At 40.9% G+C, this 22,518-nt stretch overlaps 1 protein-coding gene across 1 annotated transcript in view; it reads left to right on the top strand.

Annotated features, from left to right (window-relative positions):
- Positions 1-22,518, top strand: part of VIPR2 (vasoactive intestinal peptide receptor 2) — a 300,833-nt gene that overhangs the window by 197,644 nt on the left and 80,671 nt on the right. Inside the window, exon 5 of the mRNA XM_006887663.1 lies at positions 15,786-15,883. Within this exon, the coding sequence (XP_006887725.1) occupies positions 15,786-15,883 (98 nt within the window). The remainder of the gene's footprint in view (positions 1-15,785; positions 15,884-22,518) is intronic.

Genomic DNA, 22,518 nt, shown 5'->3' with positions numbered 1-22,518 from the left:
TCAGTGAAATACAGATACATATTCTTCTGGTATTCCCTGCTTTCAGCTAAGATCCATCTAACATCAGCTACAATATCAGTACCATGACCCCTTCTAAACTCAGTCTGGACTTCTGACATGTTGCTAGCAGAGTTTATTTCTTGGCGAGTGATAACATACTTGGGAAGGTGAAGAGATGGCAAAACAGAGAGAGACCCTCAACCAGGTGGGTTGACATAGTGATGCAATAATAGGCTCAAGTGTTGGAGATTGTGAGGATGGCACAGACTAGGACAGGTTCAGATCAGTTGTTCATAAGGTTACTATGAGTTGTACTCATCAACTCAACAGTCCCTAACAACAACTACAACAAACTTCTTAAACCAGCTAGTAAAGAATGTCTACCTTTGGCGTTATTAACTAGACAGAGTAAATGAGAATTTTAGGTAGTATCATGTATGTGCTAATGGAGGAGGAACAACTCAGCAAATGAGAATGAGAATGGCTACATAGCTGAAAAGAACAGATAAAGAATGAATACTGCACTGCACTGGAACAGATGAGGGAAAGAATTGTGTAAAAGAAATACATGATTATTCCATTGTGTGAATATACCACAGCTTCTCTATCCATTCGTTTGTTCATGGGCGCTTAGGTTGTTTCCAACTCGTTGCTATTGTGAACAAAGTCATGATAAACATGGGTGTGCATATATCTGCTTGGGTGGTAGTTATGGTCTCTTTAGGGTATATTCCCAGTAGTGGAATTGCTGGGTCAAATGGTACCTCTATTTGCAGCTTTTTGAGAAAGCGCCACACCACTTTCCACAGTGGTTGTACCATTTTACACTTCCACCAACAGTGAATAAGGGTTCCATTTTCTCCACAGCCTAAGTGCCCATCAACAAATGAATGGATAGAGAAGTTGTGGTATATTCACACAATGGAATACAACGCTACATTGAAAAACAAGGAACTTGTGCAATATTATTCAAAATGGGAGACCCTGGAGGACATTATACTGAGTAAAATATCTCAGTCACAAAAAGACAAATAGTGCATGGTGCCACTGTTGTAGAATGGGACTGACATCGGGGTTGAGGTAAGACTGAGAAAAACTGGATAGATTATGTATACTGCATTGAAGCGGATGAGAGAGAACCGGATTAAAAGTGATACATGATACGATACCATGATTATCACCGGAATTCAAAATTAAGGTTGTATAGTGGAGTGCATTCAGAGCGGGGAGATTGTATACCAACGAAGAAGTTTATCTTTTGCTTTTCGAAGAGAGGCACGACAGGGGAGATAGAGAAAAATGTGCAACAATGAATGAATGGAAATCCAAAATCTCTGTAAATGTTCATTAAAATTAATAAAATAAAATAAAGAAATGTATGATTGGGCATTATACATATGACAACAGCCAGGATAAGAGGTACATTACAAAGAGGACTAGGGGGAGGAGAATGTGGGAGGTAATTGTGCAAAAATAAATGGTTAAAAAACACTGGGGAGGCTGAATGGAGTGAAAGGGGGTAAAATGTGTGACAATCAATGAATGAAATCTTTTCAGTAAACTTTTGTTAAAAATCACAATTAAAAAAATTTATTTAAAAAAAAAAGGATGTGATGAGTGCCACTAAATTGTACACATACGAACCATTGTGGGTCTTTTTTCTTTTTTCATTAATTTTAATGAATGTTTACAGAGACCTCGGGTTTCCAGTCATTCATTGTCACACTTTTCTCCCTGCCCACCTGTGCCCCCCAATTCACTTTTCTCCTTGATAACTAAAACTCTTTCATTGCTATGCAATCCCTCCCCACAAGTCCACTACACTGTGTGAACATTGTGTTTTTATTGTGTTGTTCTGAACTACAGCAATATAAATAATTTTTAAAAATTAAATGCAGAAAAATGAACTGAGGAACAAGTAAGAATGTGAACAATATATTCACCAAAACCTCTAAATTCGTCGCTGTCGTTTTACTGTTGATTCAGTGCAGTCCCTGTGTGCAAAGTAGCATGGCTCCATAGGGTTTACAGGGCTGTGGACTTCCAAATGCAGGTTACCACACCTTTCTTCCTAAGTTTGTCTGTCTTTCTGGTGTCCACAAACTATAAGCCATTTGATAAGTACGCTGTTGTAGTTGTTGTTGTGTACCATCAAATTGGAACCAACTCATAGCCGACTCTCTGGCAGGTTTCATTCTTCTTGTTAGGTGCCATTGAGTAGACTCTTAGTGACTATATGAATAACAGACCTGAACCCTGTCCTGTTCTGGGCCATCCTCATCATTTATGACACATGTGGGCCCATTGCAACAGTCACTGTGTCAGACCATCTGAAAGGGTCTTCCTCTCTTTTGCTGACCTTTCCTTGCATGATGTCTCTTTCCGAGGAATAGCCTCTCCTAGCAACTATGCCCGAAGTATGTGCAACAAAGCTTAGCCATAGCAGTGTTTGAGAACCTATAAATTGCATGGAAGGTTGTACATCTTTCTCCACAGAGGAGCTAGTGGATTCAAACTGTGTGCTTTTGGGATAGTAGCACCAACCCTTACCACTAGGCCACCAGACCTCCCTAATTCATACTCTAAAGGTGCTTAGGGAGCTCTGGTGGCCTAGTGGTAAGAAATTGCACTGTAGTTCCTAAGGCACACAGTTTGAACCCACCAGCTTCTCCACAGAAAAAAAATTGAGCAATCTCCTCCTGAGCTATTAACAGCCTCTGAAAACCTACTAGGTGGTCAGCTTTAGGTCAATTTTTTACTCTATGGGACTCAACAACACTGGTACCTAACCCTTAGCATTACCAAGCAATCACCAGTTATTTAAAGCAATAATAATATTTTTTGTGAGGAGCTTTGAAAAAATAAACAGTAAGTAAATATTGTACTGCAGAGAGCACAGTTGATGGGTGGCAGAAACTATGAAATATATGTACATAAAATGTTTATTTAAATATAAAATAGCATCACATATTATTTAACATTTCTTGAAAATACAGCAGAAGTATAAAAGTACACATGCTATTGTTATGCGCCATCAAGTGGGAACCAACTCATGCCTGAATCTCTAGCAGGATTTCAGGGGCTGTAAATTACACAGGAGGAGGTTGTCCGTCTTTCTCCCACCGAGTGGAGGTGTGTTTGAACCACATAACTTTGGGGTGACAGTACAAATTCTTACCCACTAGGCAACAAGAGATTGCAGTGGGAATGCTAAAAACCAAATTGAGGACAGTGGTCACCTGGGACACAGAGTGAGACAGGAAATATTTTTTAAAAAGGAAAATAAAGAGGAATATAAGATGACAGAATTGCAACACTCAGAATTTCATTCTGTTATTGCTTTATCTCTGGTGTTTATTGGCAGGAGTGCCTTTTCATGATTTTATTCCCTGTGCTTTTGGCAGACTTGAAATATTCCATTTTCTAGCTATTTAACCTGAATTCTTATCACAGATGCAATGATGGGAAACCACTCACTCTCGCCAGTCAGAAAAGAAAATAGAAAGTGGACAAGAGCTTACAGTAAGAGCCACCATTGAGGGTGTTTGTAGAAGCCCAGGCTGTCTTCACCTTTCTTCACCTCTAATGGCAGGACTTGCTGTTTCTGTCACATTTACATCAGTCTGCTGGGATGCTGTCCAACAAACATTGTTACTCAGACCATTTCCATCTTCCCTAGTTTGAGACCCCAATCAGCCCAAGAATTAATGAAGTGAGAGAAGTCCCAGATATTATACACACACACACACACACACACACACACACAGAGAGAGAGAGAGAGAGAGAGAGGAATGCAGATGTCTCATCGTATAGGAATGCCATTTCTCTCTTTAATAAAGAATCAGTCCTTTCGGTTGGCAGGATAGTCGAGTTGGAAGAACATTAAGGTCAGATGTCTTTGCAGTTAATGCTAAACATTTAGTACTTTCTTGATAGATTTTAATTATTTTATGTCCCCTTTGGAGGATGGGGGAAAAGGAAAAATTATTAAAAGAGGGTGAAATTGTCTTGTTTAATTTTAAGCAACTCTGTACCAGGGGGAGTAAGAATGTAGGAACTGGGTTTAACTCCTGCGTTAGTCATGGCAAGCTGTTGGAAGTTGATTGAAGCTGCCTAAACTCTCTGAACCCCCGCAGCTTAGCTGTGGGAGTGCAGCTATTAATCACTACCTCTGTTGCCATGGCAGACTAGTGTGTGTCAGAGTAGAACTAAGCTCCATAGTGTTTTCAGGGGTTGATCACCAGGCCTCTCTTCTGAGGTGCCTCTGTACCTAATTGTCAGATATCAGGATGCACTATATCTTTTCACTGAGCACATTTCAGTGGTTTTTGTCTTGTGAGCTTGTTGTTTTCTCTTGGGAGCACATGGGCCAGCTCTTCGGAGATTAGCATTAACGATTCCTCCACCTCAGTCTACTACTTCTGCATTGAGGGTTAGATGTTGTTGTTGTTGTTGTTGTTGTTGTTATGTGCCACTGAGTCGAACCATTGAACCAACCAGCTGACCCTCCAGCTGATTTAAGAGAGGAAAAATTTCATGAGCGATTACCCATGTGTCTCCTGCAATGTAGCTAGTAGATTTGAAGTGCTTGCTTTTGGGTTGCCAGTGCAATGCCTTCTCACTAACCTGTCTATCTTGAACAGTGGTTCTGCTTAGCCATCAGCCGTTACTCAGTGATAATGATAGAACAATTGTCCTTTCTTTTCTTTTGGGAAGTGGAAGAGATGGTGTTAAACCTATGACATTCTCTTGTCTTTCTCCTTGGTTTGATGGAATCTTGGATCTCTGGGGAAAACTTGAAGGTCTTGCAGACATTTTTTTCCCAAATCGGCACTGGAATTAACTTCTGCTGTCACAGAGACTTCCCTTGAAGTCACAGCTGCGTAGATCATGCCCCTCTCTTCCCAAATGAGTGCATTTCCTGCAGGATTAGTCTTTCTTTTTCTAGTATGAAATCATGGCCTTTTTAGAATTCTGTAATGATCAGAGCTATTGTGCATCCTTGAAATTTAAAATACCCAGACGGAGCTGAGTGGTTTTGTGGATCTTTTTTTTCTTGTGGAAAGCTGACAGCATTGCAGATCATGAGGTGGGCGTAACTTCCTGGTGTCAGATGATACCACTTCAGAGCTTAGTTCCAGGCCTTCACTGTGAAAGTTTGTGTTTTGAAAAGACCACCTTTTGTGCCTGAGGAGGAAGGCATTACCAAGTCACAGGCATGGGCAGGAGTTTTCATTGACTTTGCCTTTTTATGTGGCTCCTTCCACACACTTTTACCCATTCATGCTTAATGCTCAGAGGCTCCACATTCAGAATAAAGACTAGAAGTGTAAAACAAAGCATAAGAAACTATTTCCAAAAGAAGTTGAAAGTTCTATATTGTCTTTCTCTAAATGAGAGCTGCACTGCAATCTCAAAGGCAAGTGGTTCAAATCCACTAGTTGCTTCACAGGAGAAGAATGGACATTCTCCTCCTGTGTGATTAACTGCCTCTGAAAACCCTCTGGAGAGTCAGGTGTGGGTCTGTTCTGACTCGATGGCAAGCAGCAACAATAGCAGTAATATTGATGCAACTTACAACCTTGCCAATTTTATGAGAGAATGGTATTAAGTCATCTCCAGTGCTGTCTAACAGGGCATGACTTTTTACCAGGATGGAAATGTTCTGTATCAGCTCCATCTAGCATGATAGTATGAGCCACACATGGATGTTAAGCACTTGAAATATGGCTAATGTGATGAATAAATGAACTGAAAATGTTTATTTCATTTTTATTAAATTGAAATGTCTACATCTGGCTACAGTTTTCATCAAGGGGGGAAAGTCCTAATTGTCATTGAGTCGAACAGACTCGTATCTGAGCCTCTCTTGGGTTTTTGAGGCTATAACTCACACAGGAGACTCTCCATCTTCCTCCACAGAGCCCTTGGTGGATTTGAACCACCAGAGAGGCAGAAAATGGCTCCCTATGGACTAGACCACCAGAGAAGCTCTGCAATTTTGATAGATACTTTGATAAATACTCAGGATCCTGTTTTGCCTACTAAAGTTAATAACCACCCTTTTCCCCCCAAATAATTGCCTTTTACTGATGTATTAAATTAAAGCATTAAGTTTGCCAGAACAAAGTTCAGGCTAACTTTAGTTACTAGAATATTGACAATGAGATTTTACTAATTGATTTCATTTTCTTGTGAATTAAATATTAACCAGATAACTCATTTTTATTTCAAATTTGTAATGGATTATCTTTCCAAAACATGTTAGTCCGTTAATTACCACTGGGAGACTCTGGGTGGTATAGACTGTTTATACAGTCAGCTGCTAAACCAGGCTGCTAACTAGAGGCATCTGGAGGAAAGTCCTGGTGATCTACCTCCAAAAAAATCAAGCATTGAAAACTCTGCGGAGCACAGTTCTGCTTGGCTATACATAGAACTGTCATAAGGCACGGATGTCACCATGGCAACTGATTTAGCCTCTGTTGAGCTTAATATGGTAATTAAGAGCTTCTTGTGGTGGTGGTGGTTGTGTGCCATTGAGTCAACTGTGACACATAGTGACTCTGTTTACAACAGCTCTGAAGCCTGCTCTGTCCTGAGCCAGACTCACTGACTCCAACACATCTACCCCCCATTACCCCAGTTACTGTATCAGTCCATCTCATCCTGGGTCTTCCTCTCCTATGCAACCCCACACCCTTCTGAGCATGATGTCCTTCTCCAAGGATTGGTCCCTCCTGGCCACGTGCCCAAAGTAAGTGAGAACTAGGCTAGAAAAAGTCAGAATAGTCTATTCCTACTAATGGGTTCGAAAGGTCAGTAGTTTGACCCTATTAGCTGCTCCTTGGGCAAAAGATGTGGCCATCTGCCTCCATAAACATCTCAGTCTCAGAAACCCTATGAGGCATTTGTGCTCTGGCCTGAATGGTTGCGATGAGTTGGAATTAACAACAGAAGCCTTAATATGGGTACCAGCCTAAAAATAGGGACCATTCCATGGAATATTGCTATTTTGAGTTCATCTTCCTCATTGTCAGTATTATAAAAAAAACATACAGGGCATGAAAGCAATGCAGATACATCTACAGTGATCTGTTGACCTGTCTTAGGACAAAGGAAGTACACAGCCATAGATGGCATCTTAGTGTCCTGTTGATAAGAAAATAGGAGCAAGAGACTAAAAAGTCTCCCTTGGTACAACTTTGTTTTAAACCCTAAAATACATTGAGTTCAAAGAATTCTTCTGTTTCAAAATAAGAGTTCTGTATTTGAACCTTCCCATTGCCATCGAGTGAGTTCTGACTCACAGAAACCCTATGAATAGACCTGCCCCTTAGGGTTTACAAGGCTGTAAATCTTTACAGAAGCAGTCTGATTCCTACCAGAGTTCTCTTTATATGTTAAGGGACTTCAGATTCCATAGTTTGATATTACCTAAATGTGTATCTTCTTCTACCCATTTGGTACTCATGGTATAGAGCTCTATACCAGGCAGCATGCTAGATTCAGCGTTCTGCAGCAAGCCATGTGATCTTGATGGTCTTGCTCTGTTGAAGTGGACCATCTGATAAGGAAGCTAGACACTGGGTGGGTGATTAACACATGTGCACCTCCAGCCACCACAGAGAACACAGAGTGCCATGAAAGCCGTGAGTGCCACCTGACAGACAGGATCTTGAGACAGACTTTCCTGAAAGATACTGTGTTTAATTTCAGAATCTGCTGACTGCTGAGGATGATGAAACCTTTCCAGTTGTTCGGGTACTTCAGCAGAGAAAACAGGCTCTGAGGCTGGGAAAGGATAGCTTATATGAGGAACTAGAACAAATCTCTGAAAAGTCTTTCTCTTTTCATAAGATATATGCCATTGTTAGATGCTGTTGAGGCCAGTACGACTCATAGTGACCTGTGAAAAACAGATTGAACCCTGTGTCATCCTTGTGTCATCCTCTTCACCTCTGTGACACACCTCAAGCCCATTGCTGCAGTCACTACGTCAACCCACTTGGTCTAGGGTCTTCCTGTCTTTCCCTGTCCCTTCACCTGTCTAAGCTCAGTGTACCTTTCTGAGGAATAGCCTCTCCCAGCAACATGCCCAAAATATGAGAGATAAAGCATCACTGTCTTTGCCTCCAAGGAGCACTCTGGCTGCACTTTTTCAAAGACATATCTATTTGTTCTTTTGGTAGTACTTTTCTTCACACCACAACTCTTCTCCACACTTTAAACATTGTCTAACCTTAAGATGTATAGTGAGTGATTGAAAAGACCATAACCTGAATCAGGCGTCTTCAGACTGACATCAGTGTAACCCAAACATGCTAGCCAGTCTATGCCTGGAAACTTGGAGGACAGCTTCCTGACCAGTTTCCTGACAGCGAGACATACTTGTTCCCATTCAAAAGAAAGATGATCCAACAGGAAGTGGAAATTATCACAATATCATTAATATCACATATAAGAAAAGTATTGCTGAAGAGCATTCAAAACTGGCTAGAACAGTGCTTTGAAAGGGAACTGCCAGAAGTTCAAGCTGGATTTAGAAGAGGCTGTGGCACCAGCTATAACATTGTTGATGTCAGACGGATCTTAGCTGAAAGCAGAGGATATGAGAAGGATGTCTATCAATGTTTTATTAACGGTGTAAAGTCATTGTGTGGATCATAACAAACCATGGCTAACAATGAGAAGAATGGGAATCCCAGAACATTTATTGTGATCATACACAATCTATACCTTTACTGCAAAACTGTTGTCTGAATGGAGCATGGTTTAAAATCAGGGAGTGTGTGTCAGGGATGTATCCCTTCTCCGTACCTAAAATACACGTACTTCATCTAAAATCATGCTGCTAAAAAGATTTCTACTTAATCTGATGTTCTGTCATTTGAAGATGAGTTTATCACAGTTTCTAGGGCATGCATTAAGAAGTCTGTATCGGTTCAGAATCTTCAGGAGAAGTAGTTAATATATTTAAAGGCTGAAAACCAAAAAGAGCTTAATAATGCAAGTAGTATTTACAGAGATCTGGGGAGAATTGAGGGAGGAATGAATAATTAGAATGTCAGCTGCTGGTCATAATGTTGGAAGTTCTGTGTCCATCAGAGGTCCCTCAGAGGGAAGAGCTCAGTCTCCTTCCAAAAGGTCACATCCCTTGAAGCCTGTGGAGCACAGGTCTACAGTGACACGCATGGGGCCACCATGGGTTGGAATCAACTTGAGGGTAACTGGTATAGTGATTGAGTGCCATCAAGTCAGCCACGACTCACAGCAATGCCGTAAACAGCAGGCCTGCACCTTGCCCTCTCCTGTGCCTTCCTGAGGATCTCTGAAAAACGCTCCAGCCCATTGTGAAAGTTGCTGTAATCTGTCTTGTTGCTGGTCTTCCTGTTTTTCTCTCATCATCCACTTTTTTTAGCATAATGCCTTTTTCCAAAGACTGGCCCCTCCTGACAGCAGTCCAAAGTATATGAGACAAAGTTGACTATGACTGATAATGACCCAGTGACAGTAAATCTGAACCCTGCCCAATCCTGTGCCATCTTTACCATCTTCAGTCCATTATTACAGTCTCTGTGTCAGTCTGTCTTGTTGAGGGTCTTCCTCTGTTACACTGACTCTCTGCCTTTCCAAACATGGGGTCCTTCTTCAAGGACTAGCCCCTCAGGACAACATGCTCAAAGTATGTGAGATGGGAGTTTCACCATCCTTACCTCCAAGGAGCTCCCTGGTTTCACTTTCTCCAGGACAGACCTCTTTGTTATCTTGGCATCCATGGGATATTCAGTGCTCTGTAGTCCTTGATCTTCTGCAGCAAGCACTTTAGTTATGAGAACTATATGGCCATCACCATCCAGCATCATTGAGAACTAGTGCCAAATGAAGGAATCAGTGATGCTAAGGCCCAGTCTAAGGTGCAGCCTTGGCAGAGAAGAGCCCAATGAGGGCTGTGACTTTGGAGAAAGGCAATCGTTGCCAGAACAGAGAAGTAGAGGAATACACACCTGCTCTCTCCCCACCTACGCACAGATAATTTTAGGAGGCTCAACTGGCCAAAGTAAACCAGAGTCAGAAGCGCCTGGAAGGAAGGGTGCAGAATGGCTGTGGAGGTGGCGGGGGGGGGTCGCAAAGAGTCAGCAGCATAAATACCTTCCAAGATTTTATTATTATTATTAATACAAGATATTGTAAAAATAACATTTTCTGCCTGCTGGAAATGAGGGACTTAGGTGGGCACAAGATCCTTCTTAATCTGCTAAGGGATCGTGTGAGACTGCCGCATCGCTGTTGTGTAATGTTCTGTATTCTTTTGGCTTATTTTCTACAGTGAGATGATGAAGGAGCATTCTCTATACCAGAAATGATTCTGTGAGAGAGGTAATTTCCAACACCCTGTGGCTCTCTCTGAAGTCTACCAAATTCTTGGCATGAATGGTGGGGGGCAGTGTGTGTTATAAATCATCAAGTTCTCACACGAGATTATCAAATTGTGCCTATAAGTCCCTGAAGAAGAGAAGAAAGTAAAGTACTTTTCTTTAGGATGTAATAAAAAGTCCTTCCTCAGTATGATTTGAAGCTCAACATCAAGAAGACAAATATTCACACCACTTGGCCAATTGGTAGCACTATAATAGATGGAGAAGAGATTGAGGTTGTTAAAATTACAGCTTGCTCAGCTCCACAGTCAACACTTTTGTTACTACCAGACAGGAAGTCACAGGACAAATTGCACTGGAAAAAATCTGCTGTCAGGGACCTCTCCAGAGTGCTGAGAAGCAATGATGTCAGTCTACAGACTAAGGTGCACCTGATCCAGATCATTGACTTCATAATTACTTGCTATACATGAGAAAGCTAGAAAATGATGGGTAAGGATAACAGAAGAAGAATCAATGCCTTCTAGTTGAGTGCTGGAGAAGAGTCTTGAGCATACCATGGACTGCCAAGAAAACAAATCTGTCTTGGAGAGGGTGAAACCAAGTTTCTACTCGGAAGCCAGGAGTTTGAAGCTCTGTCTCATATACTTTGGTTGCATGGCCAGGAAGGACCAATCCCTGGAAAAGGACATCATGCTTGGAAAGATGTAGGAACAGTGCAGGAGAGGAAGACTCCAGATGAGATGGATTGATACAGTAGCTAGGGCAGTGGGAGTAGACAGGGCAGGCTTCAGAGTTGTTGTACATAGAGTCACTATGAGTCTCAAGCAAATCAATGGCACAGAACAACAGCAACCACCATCTACCACTAAGTAGTCCTTCTTCCACCTAAGTGCATAACCCAGTACTCAGATTGTGAGTCTCTGTAAAGCTGTTACTGTGATGGGTAGGACATCCCCAAGTGAAACAGATTTATGCACACTGCTGCTTATGAAAAGGATGAATATTTTAGTCCACCAAGAGGCTCTTTGGGAAGAAAACCCTGATAATAACGACTGCAGCAATAGGCTCAAGTGTATCAGAGACGATGGCACCAGATATGGCAGAGTTCAGATCCATTCTTCATGGGGTTGCTGAGAGTCATAATCGACTTGACAGCCCTTAATAACAACAGCCTACTCCAGAAATCCCAGCCTTTGGAGCAGTTCCATCTGACACACATTGGGACTCCATGTTAGACTCAACTCCATAGAATCTGGTTCTGTTAATGACTGGCAGAGCCCCCTCCCAGCTCATAGCTAACGTGAAGACTGGAGTTAAACATAATGGACAGAGTGGTTTTCGTTGATGCTGCACTGGTAGTCAGTCTCTGATTCTCTAAGCCAGAGTCTTAAGGATGGTCACCTCCCAGTGAGCCTGAGGAGACCTCAGAACCTGTTTCAGACAAAGCTTGATGTTCAGCTTGCCCTGCACTGACTTCTCCAGAGCACAGTGAGGACAAAGTCCTACCCACATACATCTCAATGATGACCTCTGAGAATTCCCAACTTGCAGGACCTCCCCCACTGCTCATCCACTTAAGATCTGGCTCCCTAAACCAAGCAATTTCTCATCAGGTTGCCCAATTTTAATATGCAATTTCTGCTGCCTCTGCAAGATACTTTAACTCTTTTAGCATTCATTTTCATCATGCCAGAATCTGGGCTTTAAATTCTGCTGATCTAGAAGTCAACTATTTCCTATTCAGTTTTTTAATTCTTTTTCCCCCCTCATTCTTTCATTAATTCAACCTTAGTTCCTAACATTGACCTGTCTATACCATTCAAACTTGAAGCCATTGTCACTGAGGCAGAATTGTCTCTCTCTTGGGCTTCCCAGGCTGTGAATCACACCCCCAGGAAGAGATTGCCCATCTTTCTCCTGTAGTTCAAACAAAGCAGCACAGCCTCTGAGATAGCAACATAACTCCCTACAGACTGTACCACCAGAGCTCCCTGTCAGCACCATTGTGACAAAGAAAATGCAATAATGTGTTCATCATTGGGTGCAGATGGGGACCCAGAGTGAAGAGGGCTCAGTTCATTTAGAGAACCAAAATAACACTCTATTCTGATTATGAAAATAATGTGACTATTAGCTACCAGTCATTTCCAATCTGTGCTTACCAACTGTGTGTGAAGAATAGAACTGTGCTTGAGTTTTCAAGGCTGTAATCTTTCAAAAACAAATGTGCAGGATTGTCCTTCGAGGCTGGTTTTAAACCACCAACCTTTTGGCTAGTAGTAGTAGAGGGCTAAACTCTTTGCACTACCTAAGGACTTTGTAAAAATAATATTGGTTCTTGTTAGTTGCCATCGAACCAACTATGACTCATAGAAACTCTGAACAACCTGTCTGAGCCCTGTCCTGCCCTGTCCTCATGATCTTTTGATGCACAAGCCCGTTGTGGTGGTCATTGCGTCGGTCCATCTTATTGAAGGTCGCCCTCTTTTGCCAACCCTCTACCTTTCCCAGGCTGGTGTCTCTCTCCAAGGCATGGTTCTCCTTGAAAATAGGTTCACAATGAGATGATGTTTTACCATCCTTGTCTCTAAGGAGCCCTCTTGTTGCACGTCTTTTAAGACAGGTTTGCTTGTTCTTTTGGCTGTCCATGAGATGTTCAATACTCTTCTCCATCACCACAATCCAAAAGCATTAGTTCTTTGGTCACTATTTATTGTCCAACTTTCATTCAGTTGCATAGGAAGAAATTGAAAATGTGGTGGCTTAGATCAGGCAGTGAGTCTTTAACCTGGCATCATGTACTCCTGCCCTTTTGAGAGGTCCTTGACAGCGAAGTTCCCCAGTGCAACACATCTTGTTTCTGAACTTTTTTACACTACCATCAACAGTGACTAAGAGTTCCAGTTTCTCCACAACCTCACCAGCATTTTTTGCTTGCTGGTTTGTTAAATTTTGCTATTCTGTCTGGGGTGAGATGATATCTCATAGTTGTTTTAATTTGTGTCTCTCTTAGAGCTAGGGATTTTGAACATTTTTTTCATGTGTTTGTTTGCCATCTGAATGTCTTCTTCAGTGAAGTGTCTGTTCATATCCTGTGCCCATTTTTCTATTGGATTATTTACCTTTATCTTGTGGAAAACAATGAATATTATTTTTAAGCCTTTATTAATTTGATAAACTCATTGCCATTAATTTGGAACCAACCCATCACTGACTCTCAGTGAGTTTTCAGGCTTTAAATCACACGGGAGGTGATTGTATGTCTTCTGTAAAGTAGCGAGTGGATTCAAGTCACCCACCTTTGGGGTGGCAGTCCAGCTCCTTACCACTAAGCCATCATTTGTTGTTGTTAGATGCCATCAAGTTGAGTACAACTCATAGTGACCCTATGAATAAGAGGGCTGCTCCCTGTCCTTTCCTGTGCCATCCTCATCATCTCTGACACACTTGAGCCCATTGCTGCAGTCACTCTGTCAGTCCATCTCATTGAAGGTCTTCCTCTCTTTCACTCACCCTCCACCTTCCCAAGCATGATGCCTTTCCAAGCCATAGCCCCTCCCAGCAACACATCCAAATTACGTGAGACAAAGTTTCACATCTTTGTCTCCGAAGAGCACTCTGGCTGCATCTTTCCCTAGACACATCTGTTTGTTCTTTTGACAGTCCATGACATATTCAGTATTCTTCTACAATGCAACTCAAAGGTATCCATTCTTCTGTCCTCAGAGACCCCTATTCATTTGATAGAGGGAAATATATTATTGCCACAAATTTTTCCCCCTCCCATATTGTGGCTAATTGAAATAGGAGCCTTTAAGCTCCATGTGGAGGAACAAGAGACATGCACTCGTAATTGAAGGGGAGTACACTGCAGGATTTAAGGTGATGTAAACTCACAGCATAATACCCTCCTCCATTGCCGTGAAATCCCAGAGGAGAAAAAATATAGTGGGCAGGACAAGAGCCGCGCTTGGGGGCCTGAAATGAGTCCACACACTGCACTCTTTGTAAAGAGTCCTAGCTGAGCAATGCCCAAGTGTCCGTTAGGAGAGTCTGTGCAATTCAAATGTCAGTATGAGGAGATTGCTAAGTAATGATTACACAGCAGAGTTATCATTAAGAGCAAAACCAGTAAACATATGATTAGTTTGCTTTGTCTTGCTTGACATTTTTTATTGGGAAATTGCAAGGAGGTATAATACTATTTATGCGAATTTCTTGAGACTCTTTGGTAAAAATACAATCCATTGTGTAAGCACAAGTAGATTGCTTTCCTCATTAATCTGTTTTATAGGAATTGGATCTTTCTATCCAGAAAAATGCAAACCATGAGAGAGCCTCTAGGATTCATGAATAATTCTGCCTTTATACGTGGTGCTAATTTTATCATGAGCAGTGATGTTATTCTGGAGGCACTGATTATTTTTATGTATGACTATATTATGATAACATTCTCAGCATGTCCGTCATGATGATTATCACTAATATCTTTCTGTTACTTTTGGTAATTTCATGAATATTAAAGGTATCAAGCCATGAAGGCTACTACACCAAGAAATGCTGAGAAAATAAAAATCACAAGATAAATGCAATCCAGCGATTTTCAGTACTCGTAGCTTCCCATTATATCAATATCTCTCTGCCTTGTGCTTATAAATTCATCACACACACACACACACACACACACACACACACACACACCGCCTCTGGTGGTGTAGTCCACAAGAAGATTGGCTGCTAACTCAAAGGTGATGCCTCCCTGGCAGTCCTCACCCACAAATGGCTCTTGAGAGAAAGTTGTGCCCACCAGAGGGTTTCTGACTCAACAGCAGTGAGTTTTGAGTGTATATACCTACAGATAACATACATATTCTGGTAGCTTAGTGGTAAGGGATTAAGCTTCCAACTCAAATGCTTGAAGTGCAAATCTACCAGCTGTTCTGCAGGAGAACGATGGGCAGTCCCCTCCCATGTGATTTCCTGCCTCTGAAAATCCACTGCGGGCTTAGCTCTAGGGGTGAGTTCCAGTCAATGATATATAACAACAACCATCTTGCAGGCACATTGTTGCAACCCGAAATTGTGGAGCTCTCCTTTGAAGTCATAACTTGCCACTTGCTGCCTGCCTTTGAATGGAGGTGGCAAATAATATTTCTTCCAGGAGATATACTTTGAAGAAATCAGCCAACGTGATTCATAACAAATTTTGAGAAAAAGGATGGTGAATATGCTTTCTGATTCAGAATGAGGTTGGGAGTAGACAGTAATGCAGTCCTGTGAGGCCTGGGTAATCAGGAGGAAGAGCTCCCTCCATGAAACAGAAGTGAGGTTGGGGCTGATAATCATGCCGGTTATTTGATGTAGATTATCATGAGCTTACAAATTCATTTTCTTTTTTTGTAGATCACATTTTATATTCTGGTGAAGGCTGTTTACACCTTGGGGTACAGTGTCTCTTTGATTTCCCTTACAACCGGAAGCATCATTCTTTGCCTTTTCAGGTAAGAGAAATGTAAAATTCTACAAAGGAAAAGAGACAAGCTAATTTCTCTTTTAAGGAAATCTTGAAGGATGGTGGGAAATCATATCTACCAATCTTAGTGCCCCCTCAGTGCCCCGGGGAGGACCTTACCCATCAGTGTGCTAAACCAGGGAAACGCTGTTGGAGAAAACTAGTATGAAGTATGATACTAGCATCTGTATTATTATACTGTTATTTAAATAATCTACAATTGCATATAGGGAGCTTTGGTAGCTTAGTGGTAAGGAGTTGTGCTTCCAACTCAGAAGCAGGCAGTTCAAACTCACCAGCTGCTCCACAGGAGGAAGATGGTCAATCTCCTTTCAATGCATTTTACTGCCTCTGAAAGCCCACTGGAGGGTGAGCTATGAGTAAGTTCCAACTCAGTGGAACACAACAGCAACACACAGCATATATAAGGAGATAAGAGATTCAGTATAGCTTGATTTACAAAGTACTTAACAAATTTGCAGATGCTTTTAACACAGAGATACAATAATTCTCTTGCATGAATACTTTCACCTAATTTTTGGTGGCTGGTACTATACTGAGAGCCAGCAGGACGTAGTTAAGAGCATGAAGGCTGGAGTCAAGCTGACTCGGCTCGAGCCCTGGATCCTTTTTTTAGTAGTTGTGTGATCTTGAAGAAATTGCTTAACTTTGCAGTGCTATTAGATGAGGATGCTAATGGAGCTTACTTTAGAGGGTTGTGACAACTCATTGTGCCAGGAGATATAAAATGTTCAAAACAGTGCATCACATCCAGTGCCGACACTGTTAGCAGTTGGCATCAAGTTACTTCCGCCTCATAGCTCCACAGTTCTACTCTGACATGTAGGGAACCCCAGTCCCCTGACATCCAGCAAGCACTTTTTAAAAGTTACCTAAAATTGCCCCTGGTAATTAGGTTAGGTGTTCTGCTGGCCCATTTGAATGTTTAGCAGATTTCCCTAATATCTTATGCTAAGATTTGACAGGTGGTTGGTTATCCAGCGTTAGCTGGTAGAAGCTTAATTCCCAGAACAGAAGTTTCTCTCTAGGAAAAGCTAAAAATCACATTTTGGAGTACACCAATGGCTTACATAGTAGCATTAGCATTAAATAAAATAGTTGCTGTACAACTTCCTTTAACAGTATTTTGATCACCATCCAGTTCTGTTTACTACAATATACTTCAACTGCTGCCTTATATGTCAGATAAAAATCAGTGATATAATAAATGGAATATCTTTGGAATCTAACAGATAACCATTCTGGAAATAAAGTGGATGACTAAAGACTGATGGGAAATAATGTTAAGAAACCCAGAAAATCGAGCTCTGGTGGCCTAGTGGCAAGAAGCTGCATTGCAATCCCAGAGGTCCATGGTTCAAATCCATCAGATACTTTGCTGGAGAAGGAGGGACAGTCTCCTCCTGTACCAGTCAGATCTAATTTGACAGTACACACACAAAAAAGATAAGAATGGGAAAAAATTTAAAAAATAAAAAAGAAACCCAGAAAATGTAATTCAATTGTGCCTGTCAACTTCTAAGCATCTCAACTTTATCAGTGGTTGGTAATTAGCAGAAAGAATCCTGAGGAATTACCTCTAACTCCACTGTGTCCATTCTTTGAGAGTCTCCCTCTTTTTCTCTTACCACCTGCTTTGCCAAGCACAATTCCTTTCCTCAGAAACTGGAAGCTGCAGTGAACATGCTCAGAATATGGCAAACAAAGTCCTGCCCTCTTCACTTCTCTGGACAATCCTGGCTGCATAGTGGCAGTGACAGGTTAGCAGCAGGGATTGTGAGAATGGTGCAGGACCAGACAGGATTCTGTCCTGTTGTCCACAGGGTCACTGTGAGTAGGTGTTGATTCAACACCACCCAATAGCAACTGCAAAAACAAGCTTTAGTTTAGACTGCTTTGCAAAGAGTAGTCACTTTCTTTTTTAAAGAAAGCTGATACAATATTAATACTTGCTCTGTATTTTGTATTTTACCGTGTATTTTTAAATATTCAAATTGTTAAAAGTGAAATGTAAGGAGGCAAGCTGTCACAGAGTAATTTAAATTTGAGACATTTTGGCTTATTTTTAAAGAGCTATTTTGAGTAATCCATATTCTTGACATCCTTCGGTTTCCCTCAGACTTGTGCACAGTGACATATTTCATAAGCCAGGCTAATAGCACTGTGAAATACTGTATATATGGATATCGATCCTGTGAGAATCTCTGAAATGGTTCTGTGGGTATTAACACAGTCTTCTAAACATAAACCTCACCACTCGCATGCCTGTGGTATGTTTTATTTAAAAAATGGGGAGGGGGAGTAAAGCAACATCTTTGCGATCAAAGCCATTCTGCTGGAGGCTAAGACATAACCCTTCTTAGAAAACACATCCCAAGCCAGTGTACAGTCCTCGGCACTGCCCTCCCATCTCCATCTGTCAGATGTGAGAGCATCTCTGATGCCATTTCGCTGGAGTGAAGTGAGAGGGAGTGGATTCTAGAAATCCATATTATAACGATAATATGCTTTATCATCCTGGTATTTATGCCCAGGAAACAATGATGTGCAGTCATTGAGCACTTATTCTCTGTAATAGCCCATCAGCTAAGAATACATTAAGAAACATTCTTTTATTCACAGAGAAAGTGGAGTGACTTAATTTCTTCAGCTGAGTCCCCAAATGCTGAGACTCCAAGCATATGGCATTTGTGTGGATGGCTTACTAACTGGGAATGATAGATAGGACAGCTCCAAACCCCGAACCTATCTCAGTATAAAGATGTGGTGAAGAAGATGTTGTTCCATGTCATCAAGTCGGAATCAACTCTTAAGTAACCCTCACGGAGGTTTTCCGTGGCTGTAAATCACACCAGAGGGGATGTCCCATCTTTATCCTTTGGAGCAGCTAGTGGATTCTAACTATCTGTCTTTGGGTTGGTAGTGCAACTCCTTATCACTAGGCCACCAGAGAATGATGAAGGGGTGGAGGGAGTAACCAAAGAAAAGGTAATTTGGAGAGCTGGATGCAGTCAACAGGTAAAACAATGTAAAATAAGAATCATTTCCATTTACTTGCATTCTCAAGAAGGTGATTATGAAGGAGGAATGCTGGGGGAGGCAGCCATTTACACTTCAGTAAGAACAAGAGTTTTACCACAGTCTCACAACAGAATACAGCACAGTCACAGCAGCTTCAGAATTTCTCCTGAGCCACCAGGAAAATCTCTACTGTATTTGATGGTTTCTCTTTACTAAGCCTCCCTCTTTGGTAATATTAAAATAAAATTTTATTACTTATGCATATAGTCATCTAAGTGTATAAATCTAGGCTAATTATATCAAGTGTGGGAATATTTTGAAGGACTCTTTAACATGCTGGCCAAACTTTTTATTCAGCTGTCTCTTTTTTAAAACTTTATTTGTAAAATAATATAGTTAGTAGACTCTTCTGTTAGATGTAAGTATTGTCCACTTTTATCTCTGATTCTGTAGGTTAATTTTTATACTCTTAAATTTTTTTATAAATGAAATTGCTTAATTTTAGTTGATTCCCATGTATCATGTGTTTCTGTATGGTTAATATCTCCATAACTCTATTTAGAAAATATTTGTACTAGGGGTGATAGAAAGAGAGTTGATGCCTTTGAACTTTGGTGCTGGAGAAGAGTATTGAATATACCATGGACTGCTAGGAGGATAGTCAAGTTCATCCTGGAGAGGGTGAAGCCAGGCTGCTCCTTGGAGGCAAGGATTCTGAAGCTCCATCTGACATACTTTGGACAAGTTGCAAGGAGGGACCAGTCCTTGGAGAGAGACATCATGCTTGAGAGGGTGAAGGGATGGCGCAGGAGAGAAAGACCCTCAGTGAGATGGATTGATTCCATCACTGGGGTAATGGGACAGGCATGTCCAAGACAGAGAGATTGGCACGGGATAGAGCAGGGTTTAGGGCTGTTGTACATACGGTCACTATATGAGTCACAAGTGACTCGATGGCATATAACAACAACAACAGTTTCAGTCTTTTATGTGTGTGTGTGTGTGTGTGTGTGTGTGTATGGTATGTATGTATGTACGTACGTATGTATGTGTACCATCAAATCGGATCTGACTGGTACAGGAGGAGATTGTCCCTCCTTCTTCAGCAGAGCATCTGATGGATTTGAACCGTGCACCTCTGCAGTTGCAGGGCAATTTCTTGCCACTAGGCCACCAGAGCTCGCCTATTTTTTGTTTTTTTAATCCATCTGTGACTTACTTTTATATATGATGTGAACTAGCTGCTAAAGTTTGTTATTCCAATATGTATATTAAATTTACCTAGGACAATTTTTTTAGAAGGACAGTCCTTTATACTATCTATGTCATAAACTTGTGTAGGAGGCTGCTTATGGACTCCCTGTTCATTCTTTGCCTCTTTGTCTGTCACTGACATATTCATGCTGTGGTATTACCATAGCTTTGTAATATACCTTGATTTCTAGAAGCCTAAATCTCAATATGTTTGATTTTTCATTGAAATTATCTATTTGCATTTACCCATGAATTTAAATGTCAGCTCATCAATTACCTTAATATCCTGCTAGGACTTCAGTTTGGATTACAATCTATGGATTCCCTTGGGTAGAATGGATATTTTCATAATTTTAAATCCTCTAGCTCATGATCTTAATGTGTTCTTCCATCTGTTTTGTCTTTAATATTTCTCAGTAATATTTTGTAGTTTTCTGAATAGAGCTCCCACATGTGTTTTGATAGTTATTCTTAGGTACTTATGTTATATTTTCTTAAATTCAGCTTCTTAATGTTTCTAGAAAAAGAATTTATTTCTGTATATTATTCTTGTTCATCAGTCTTACTAGAATTAATTTATGAATTCCATGACTATTCTTAAATTCATTTAGATTATCCTCAGTGCACCTTATGTTGTTTTGTGAAGTGCAGTGTTGACTGTAAGTTGTGGTAGCAACCTACCTTTTCATATTTCTGAAATTAGGGAAACAGCTTTCAGTATTTCAGTTAACAAGTGTGATGTTTGCTCTAGATATTAATGGTTCCAGATGGTTTGCTTCAACCCTCAGTTGCCTAAGGATTTTTTTTTATTTATATGTTGAGTCTTATTAAATGGCTATTCAGCATGTATTCAGACAAACCTATAGATTTTCTTATGGAAGTGACTATATTCATGGACCTCACCTGATGATCTGCATAATCAGATTGATTACATATGTGAAATTGTTAAGAGACAGTCAGTGTCAGCTGTGAAAACTAAGCCAGGTACTAATTGTAGACCAGATCATCAACTACTCATATGCAAGTTCAAGCTGAAGTTAAAGAAAATTAAGTCCACAAGAACAAAAATTTAATCTCTAGTACAGTGAGGTCTGTGAGGATGAAACCAAGTTTCTCCTTCGAAGCTAGGATTTTGAAGCTCTGTCTCACATACTCGGGCACATGGCCAGGAGACACCATTCCTTGGAGAAGGACACTATGCTTGGAAGGGTGGAGGATCAGCACCGGAGAGGAAGACCTCAGATGAGATGGATTGATACAGGGGCTGAAGCAACTGAGGTTGGTGTGTTGGAATGAGTGAGACTGGCTCAAGACATGGCAAGCTTCAGAGCTCCTGTACTGGGTCGCAGGTGACTTGACGATACATAGCAACAACAACAATAGATCCCATCTGAATTTAAAAAAAAAAAAATCTCAGCAACAGATTTGAGGCCTTAAACATTAATGAGTGAAGGCTAGCTAAGCTGTAGGAGGATATCAAGAATATTATTCATGAAGAATGCAAAGGTCATTACAAAGACAAAGGAGGAAGAAAAAACCGAGATGGATGTTTGAAGAGCCTGAATATTACTCTAGAGTTCTGAGAAGCCAAAAGCAGAGGAAAGATATCAAGAAGGAACTGAACAGATTTCAAAAGGCAGCTTAAGAAGACAAAGCAAAGTATTATAGTGAAAAGCTCTAGTTGGAAAATCAAAAGGGTCAACTCAATCAGCATTTCTTAAGCTGAAGGAAATGAAGAACAAATTAAGTCCTCACATTGCAATACTTAAGGATGCTATGGGCAGAATTTTCAGTGATCCAGGAACCATCAAAAGTGGATGAAAGGAGTATGAATAGTCACTGTACCATAAAGAACTGGATGACAAAGAAGAATTTCATGAAACAACTTATGTTTAAGAGGCAGTGGCGATAAAGGAGAAAGTTCAAGCTTCTCTGAAGGAACTGGGGCGGGGGGACAACCCAACAAGGCCCCAGGAGTTGATGGAATACCAGTTGATATAATTCAACAAAAAGATGCAGCCCAAAGTGCTCACCAGGCTGTATCGAGAAATCTGGAGGACAACTACCTGGCCAACTGACTTATTCCCACTCAAAAAAACCCCAAAAAACAACAAAACAAAACTGATCCAACAGAGTGTGGAAATTATTGAACAGTATTATTAATATCAAATGCAAGCAAAATTCTGCTGAAGGTTATCCAAAAGCAACCTGAACAGTACACTGACAGATAACTACCACAAATACAAGCTGGATTTAGAAGAGGCCATGGCATTAGGGACATCCTTGCCAATGTCAGATGGACCTTGGGCAAAAGCAGAGATTACCGGA

This window comes from Elephantulus edwardii, unplaced genomic scaffold, assembly GCF_000299155.1.
Source record: "Elephantulus edwardii isolate Elephantulus edwardi_28Jun2011 unplaced genomic scaffold, EleEdw1.0 scaffold00060, whole genome shotgun sequence".
NCBI lineage: Eukaryota > Metazoa > Chordata > Mammalia > Macroscelidea > Macroscelididae > Elephantulus > Elephantulus edwardii.
The sequence above is the reverse complement of the archived record's forward strand: the minus strand, read 5'-3'. Positions and strand labels throughout refer to the sequence as shown.